We start from the raw sequence: 7,943 nt of genomic DNA, 5'->3' as shown, positions 1-7,943 counted from the left end.
CCTATAAAAATAAGACACACAATATAAGAAGCTGAAATTTGACATTTTTCAAGACCGCATTAAGTTGAGATCACTATAAAAAATGCATATATTGTGCAATTGATTTTAATGATGACTCATTTAATTAGAATCAAACCAATTTATTGACAATGAGGCAGTTGACAATGAGATCTACATAAAGATTAGCAGACTTATGCAGAGTGCCAGCAAGTTCTGTTAGGAGTTGGACCTCACTCTGTAGGATTGGTGATCTTGCCCATGAAGAGGATGCTCTTGGTGGTGTCCTCTACAATCAGTACCAAGAACGGTCGGTTGAGTATCACATTGTCAGGCAGGGACATGGGCATGATTTCTATCGTGGTTGCAGCTGCTGCCTCTGTGCCCTTCTCGTCCACGCTGAGGACTGCCTGATGGACAACCTGGAGATTGGGCCCAAAAAGTTAACATCACTTAGTAGAGTTTTCAAAATCTTTAGATCTAGCAACCATCGGTGGTGCTACACGAGGTAACAAGTACATGTACCTGTGACACCTTGACTTTGACCTCTCCTGTCATCCCAGAGAAATCTGCTGTGTCACTGAATGCATCAGTCATTCCCATGTCCTGCAGAATGTCATTCAGTTTGGACGTTGCAGTGATTGAGAACTTGGGCAAAAACAGGTCCACAGAGCTGAAGGGCAGAAAAGTAAAATATGGTATATCAGATAATTTTCTGTATCTGGGTCATATTCAAGGTTCACAAACTTCTGTGCAACTAAACAACAATCAACCTTCAGGTCAGAGGTCAACTAATACATGGATCTAAATCTGAAGGTGTCACCGGTACTACCTTCTGAAGAGTTTATCATGCCAGCTCTTAAGATGGTGTCTGCAGATGGATTCTTCAACCTCCTTCATCTTCCCATTATCAGGAAGAACAATCATCATGGAAGTATTGCCTTTGTAGGGCACCATCATGACTGTAGTTTGGTTGACAGGGTCTTGATAGATGTCATAGCGGCCAGTTCTTTTCATCATGTCAACTTGCACGGTGGTGTCATTGTCCAATTTGAAGTCAGCTTTGTGGGTCAGTTTTGCATCAAATTGCTTAACCCACTTCCCTATCAGGACAAAATGCAAGAACTTCAGGTCAGCGTCAACTAGCATCAAACCAAGATTCATTACATGAATATCATTAAATGAAAGAGAACTTTATTTAGTACCTCTGAAGTACATATAGTTAATCAGCATCATCACCATACTGGGGTCCAGGTCCTTCACCATGTTGGTTATCTTGTCATGGGTTTTCTTGGCGATGAACTTGTTAATCTCTTCTGCAGCAATTTCAGGCTTGGAGAAGTCAACGCTGAAGGCTTCACTGTTATAGTAGTGCTGAACATCCTTCAGGAACTGGTCAACCACTTTGAAGTCTTCTCTGATGGCCACACCAGCGCCTGCCTCCAGCTGCATGGCTTCCTGACTGTGGCCCAACATGTGGATCAAGTGCTCATAACCCTCATTGACCTGTGAAGCCTGCAACCCACTGTAACCCAGACTGCTGTATATCTGTGAAAGTGTGCTACCCTTGGCACCTATCGCCAGCATGCTCAAAGCCATTGAAATTCCGACTGGGGAGAAGAAAATGTTCTTGCCCTTGGCATCGGGATGGAACGCAAGTTTCTTGTAGAGGGAGAAGGCGAAGTCAGCGTTGTGTGGAGCAAGCAGGTGGCATGCATCCTCCCCATCGTGGCTGGGGTGGGGTTCGTCCTTCCCGTGGTGGAGATGGTGGTGGTGTTCAGCTGTGTGGCCGCCATGGTCATGGCCTTCGTGGGGTGCAGCCCAGGCCGTTGCTACCAGCAGGGCAGCAATCACACTGTAATAAATCTTTCCCCACATTTTTTCACCTGTGTTTTATGACCAGAGGGTACAGAGTTTCACAAATGGATCTTGAAATGTGTGACACAAATGTTAGCTTTTGCATTTCACACAGTAGCTATTTCACTCTTTCTAGGTCTACAGTAATTCAGTTACAATCACGGCACTTCTGGAGAAACAATTACTGTCACTTACCATCAAAGTCCTCTTGACAGGAGACTGTTTGGATGGAGTGGAGTCAATTTATAATCCTTCAGACATCAGTTGAGTAAAATCTTGAAATATTAACCCGTTTCCACCCCCTTTCTGTGAACCTAATCGCTCGTGATTAGCTGTTGCTCTACATTCAGTGATGCAACACAGTTTTGGACTTCAGTGTCACATGTTTTCAATACCTAAATATGACTGTCTACCTCTCAAACAGTTGATCAAAAATGTCTTCACATCTTAAGATACTGTAGTTTATTTTTTCTTCCTTTCTTTCTTTCTTTCTTTCTTTCTTTCTTTCTTTCTTTCTTTCTGTGATTCTTTCTTTCTTTCTTTCTTTCTTTCTTTCTTTCTTTCTTTCTTTCTTTCTTTCTTTCTTTCTTTCTTTCTTTCTTTCTTTCTTTCTTTCTTTCTTTCTTTCTTTCTTTCTTTCTTTCTTTCTGTGATGATCAAATAAATCCCAGCACACAAAATTAGCAGTCTTACCTTTTTTTACATTTACATTGTTTTTTTCTCTCTAAATAAATGTGCAATGTATATGCAATTAAAAAAATAAAAAAATAAATATTGCTGTGTTGCTATACTTTTTGCTAACAATCACTTCTGCTGACTCAGCAAAGATTTATTTATTAAATATTATATTTATTTCTTTATTATTATTTATTTATGTAGTTGTCAAAGCATTCTGCACAGTCTCTTTGTAGTATGAATTTTTTTTTTCAAAACCTGTAACTTCATCATATACAATAAAAATGAATAGATTAACAAAAAAAATCCCCAAATAACATTTGATTTCCCCTTCTTTTAAGTTGGCTTTTATCCACTATCTGTGAGAGACACAATCACTCAACCAGTGATATACTGTGCTGTCAGAGAAGGGTGCTTATTCTTCCTTTCTTTCTTTCTTTCTTTCTTTCTTTCTTTCTTTCTTTCTTTCTGTGATGATCAAATAAATCCCAGCACACAAAATTAGCAGTCTTACCTTTTTTTACATTTACATTGTTTTTTTCTCTCTAAATAAATGTGCAATGTATATGCAATTAAAAAAATAAAAAAATAAATATTGCTGTGTTGCTATACTTTTTGCTAACAATCACTTCTGCTGACTCAGCAAAGATTTATTTATTAAATATTATATTTATTTCTTTATTATTATTTATTTATGTAGTTGTCAAAGCATTCTGCACAGTCTCTTTGTAGTATGAATATTTTTTTTCTTTCAAAACCTGTAACTTCATCATATACAATCAAAATGAATAGATTATCACACAAAAAAATCCCAAAATAATATTTGATTTCCCCTTCTATTAAATTGAGTTTTATCCACTATCTGTGAGAGACACAATCACTCAACCAGTGATATACTGTGCTGTCAGAGAAGGGTGCTTAAAATTAATACCCTCACATGAGACAACACCAGATCATTGTCCTTCGAGGAATTTGTACAACTGGCTGATCTGGTGAACATATAGTGAACACCATGCTTCTCAAGCAAGTCTCTAAAGTATATGGTTTTTTTTCTTTCCCCAAAGCAAACTATGGGAGTCGGATCTCTGCAAAACTGTCAAAGGGAGAAGGGAAATCAATGTTTTAGACAGAGCGCAATGTCACTTTCTCTCCATTTTAATGGCATGTGTACAACAGTTGAATTCAGAATGAAGCTTCTTGAGCTTGTTGTTTACAGAGCTGCAATTGGCCACAGACAGAATGTCTGGCTTAAGACAGCTCCTTCTGTACTGGATTAGATTGAAATATACAGTGGGGTCTAAAAGTCTGAGACCACTGGTTTTAGAAAGTTTATTTCTTTCATTCTTTCTTTCTTTCTTTACAACTTATATTATCAGCATAACACACTGAGTGAGAATTTATTGATTTCCTAGTATTTTATATGTATCACTTTTAAGGCAGTGGAACTTACAAGAGGCAATGCAGTATCTTTTCAGGCTTGTTTTTCTTGTTTTCACAACTTTTGTGATGTGAAAAGCCCTGTATGTCACTCACCATTTCTCTGGTCAACATCTGTCAAACATTATGTCCCCCAAGTCGGATGGTAGTGAAAATGCTGAGGTCTTGATCATGGCAAAACAAGCATAATGTTTCCATACACTCATGCTGCATATACTTCCAACCCAACCCCTCAAGTTTGTAATCTGATTGATAATAGTCCAAAGACCATCTTGTGCTTCAAATGAAGCAAAGAAATCTGACCTTTTACATGGAGTTCACATAATTAATGTAATCAATGTCCTTATTTTATCAATGGCCTAGAAATTGTGCTTATTCATTTATATAATGTGATCAATGTGAAATGTCATCACAAATCTAGGTCTGACTGAATACTTTGTGAATGATTATTCAACTAATTGACTGCTGTTTGATAACTAATTTAAATATTTTACTCTACCCACAATCACATTTAAATGTTGTTGTAAATTGTCTAGTGTCAGACCATTTATTCTCACTTCTCACTTTTAATTCTGGCCCTTGTTTTTAGTATACTCAGTATACTATATTTTTTATGGTATATTTGGTATTTGGTACCAAAGGCAATGTTAGTCTCATCATACTCATATTACATACTTTTTTTTTCTGCAGCATATGTTCTCAATAGGTATGTTCAATGTTCTCAGTAATGTGTATGTCCTGAAGTAATTATATTATATTATTTCTTATATTATCTTCTGTTTATTGCAAATTTAAATGAAATGTTCTCAGATTTTCAATGTGGTTTCAGACTTTTAGACCCTATTGTACTGTATGGATCAAGCAGGTTTAGCCATGGAGAGTCAGTTCTCTGGGGACTTCAACATCCCTTTTGCCAGCAAAAATAGTCTGGCAAATGTGTGTATAGCAACTTCATACAGTATCATAGTAGTGTCATACAACATCCTGTTTGGAGTTCACATCCTCAACCATCCCTTCACCCATCTGAAGCATCATTTTACTGTCTTTATACTGTTTGAATGGCTCATCCTGTTTTCCTACAAACAGCATGACAGTGACTTGGTTTTATTTGGATGTATTTTTATTTAAGCATGTGCAAAACAATTTTTTTCACAGTTTTTCACACAAAAAGTGGTTTATATGCACCTGTACTTCATGTTCAAAATAACTGAATAATATCCGTTGCAACTGGAATGAATTAGGCCTACTGTACTTACTTAAATACATCAACCCAGGCTAGAAACATGTGCCTCTACCTACATTTTTGTAAAAAACATCCGTATAAGTACAATTTACTGTGGTTTCCAACTGAAATGAACACTATAGAGGCAGTAAAATGGCAACAACTTTTATTCCTTGCTAAATACCAAGGAATGACTTAAAACACTTTTATCATAATGCATGATTTATAAACTAATACATTTTGACTTTTGCATCACATAATCTGTTCCATATGTATGCCTTTTCTTAGTAAACTTGCTCGGTAGCCCACAGCATTACACATGAGATATTCAGCACTTGGGTTTGTATCCCATTACGCACTGGCCACAATAAAAGAGCTCAAAGACTTGTAGAAGCAAGCGAAAATGGCATGTTTGCTTCATCCGATGTGTTTTTATCTCACGGATGCTTTTGTCATCACTATATGTGAGGTTTGGGGTTTAGTTTAGTGAAGCTGGTATTTCTAAACTGCCACGATACATACCAACCCAGTCTCACGGCAGTTTGTGATATAGTCACAAAATGTAATCTATTGATTCGTGTTCATGGACACGAATTTCCCTCTTTTTTCGTGTCACTCAGCACGAATTTCCATCTAATGTATTTCAATAGGAAATATATTTTGTGCCCTCCACCACATTTTTCTTTTTGCCACTGACCCACAACTTCATTGTAATGCCTCAGTAATAACAATATAACTTTGCCTAAAGTTACTGCACATGAAGTTTCCTTTAAATCTTGGATGAAGAACCCCATGCCTTTTAACTGTCATACGGGAAATTGGAAAATCTTGAATTTGTATTAATTTACCTTAAATATTTTTAAGAAAATGGAAACCTCTCACTATTGGGGTACCCTATCTATCTATCTATCTATCTATCTATCTATCTATCTATCTATCTATCTATCTATATCCCATTACGCACTGGCCACAATAAAAGAGCTCAAAGACTTGTAGAAGCAAGCGAAAATGGCATGTTTGCTTCATCCAATGTGTTTTTATCTCACGGATGCTTTTGTCATCACTATATGTGAGGTTTGGGGTTTAGTTTAGTGAAGCTGGTATTTCTAAACTGCCACGATACATACCAACCCAGTCTCACGGCAGTTCGTGATATAGTCACAAAATGTAATCTATTGATTCGTGTTCATGGACACGAATTTCCCTCTTTTTTCATGTCACTCAGCACGAATTTCCATCTAATGTATTTCAATAGGAAATATATTTTGTGCCCTCCACCACATTTTTCTTTTTGCCACTGACCCACAACTTCATTGTAATGCCTCAGTAATAACAATATAACTTTGCCTAAAGTTACTGCACATGAAGTTTCCTTTAAATCTTGGATGAAGAACCCCATGCCTTTTAACTGTCATACGGGAAATTGGAAAATCTTGAATTTGTATTAATTTACCTTAAATATTTTTAAGAAAATGGAAACCTCTCACTATTGGGGTACCCTATCTATCTATCTATCTATCTATCTATCTATCTATCTATCTATCTATCTATCTATCTATCTATCTATCTATCTCTGTCTAACTCTTGCAGCCTCTGTGTATACAGTACATCTGTCTGTTTGTGTCTGTCTGTCTGGCTGTGTGTTCATCTGTTTGTCTGTATCTGTTTGCATTGCAATGGCCTCCAAACATAAACTTGACTCACAGGATCCCAACTACTAAGAGGGGAGACGCATGGCTCATGAACTGAAACTAGACCGTTTTCTAGCTGAAGCCAGGGTAAGAGTTTTTATATACCTCAATCATTTTATACTTGAACATGTGTATGGGTGACAAATTAAAGTAAAATGTGATGAATGCAGAAGAAGGATGAATGCAGAAGATTACATGCAGGTACACTGCATGATGCATTAACATCCTATACTTCAGGAACTCGAGCTGCGTCGAGATTCGCTTTGGGAACGAGAATACCAACTGCGCCATACTACCAAGTCCCTGCCTGTGTGTGTATCTTATGAGCACATCACGAAGAGAGAACTTTGGAACCTGGGGTAGATGCCAGGTGTAGGTTGTAAAAGCGGACAAAAGTGTGCGGAAAGGACCAGCCTGCCGCAGCACAAATGTCCTGCAAGGCCACACCCAAGCTGAAAGCCTTGGAGGCCGCCATACTCCTGGTCGAGTGCGATCTGACCCCCATAGGTGACGGGAGGCCAGAGGACTCGTAGGCTAGTGAGATGGCCTCAACCACCCACCTACTCATAGTCTGCTTGGTCGCCGGAAATCCCTTATTTGGCAGACCAAAAACAAACAAAAAGCTGATCTGCCTTACGCCACGGGCAGCTCTGTGTGCGTAAGCGTCCAGTGCTTGAACTGGACAGAGCAGATTAAGCCTTTCTTGGCCTACTTTCTGGAATGGAGGAGGAGAGAATGCCTGAAGTACTATGGGCCCCTTGGTACGCTGTACCGGCCTCAGCCTCAGGGTGCCATGGAGGAAACGAGTGGCAAGTGGGTGTCTTCCCAATGATTGACCACACAGAAGGGCGTGGTAAGCAGCTAAGGCCGCCACGTATACCTTCAGAGTGGAGGGAGATAACCCTGCGGAGAATCGCTCCTGCAGAAACTCCAGAACTGTACCAATTGGGCAGTTGACTGGGTCCTGCAGTCGCTGTCCGCACCATGAAGCGAAAAGGTTCCACTTTAAGGCGTACTGTTTCCTAGTGGCGGGCGCTCTGGGCTGGGGTATAGTCTCAACAAAC

At 38.7% G+C, this 7,943-nt stretch overlaps 1 protein-coding gene across 1 annotated transcript; it reads right to left on the bottom strand.

Moving 5' to 3' along the window:
* Positions 1 to 220: 220 nt before the first annotated feature.
* LOC107549552 (alpha-1-antitrypsin homolog) lies at positions 221 to 2,142 on the bottom strand. Its single transcript, XM_016230683.1, has 5 exons — positions 2,050 to 2,142; positions 1,203 to 1,883; positions 830 to 1,100; positions 523 to 670; positions 221 to 419 (listed from the first exon to the last, which is right to left on the bottom strand). Exons 2-5 carry the CDS (start codon positions 1,873 to 1,875, stop codon positions 231 to 233), a joined length of 1,281 nt encoding a protein of 426 aa, XP_016086169.1. The 5' UTR covers positions 1,876 to 1,883; positions 2,050 to 2,142; the 3' UTR covers positions 221 to 230.
* Positions 2,143 to 7,943: the final 5,801 nt, after the last annotated feature.

The sequence above is a fragment of the Sinocyclocheilus grahami genome, unplaced genomic scaffold (genome assembly GCF_001515645.1).
Source record: "Sinocyclocheilus grahami isolate Dianchi unplaced genomic scaffold, SAMN03320097.WGS_v1.1 scaffold374.1, whole genome shotgun sequence".
Taxonomy (NCBI): domain Eukaryota; kingdom Metazoa; phylum Chordata; class Actinopteri; order Cypriniformes; family Cyprinidae; genus Sinocyclocheilus; species Sinocyclocheilus grahami.
This window is presented reverse-complemented; position numbering and strand designations above follow the sequence as displayed.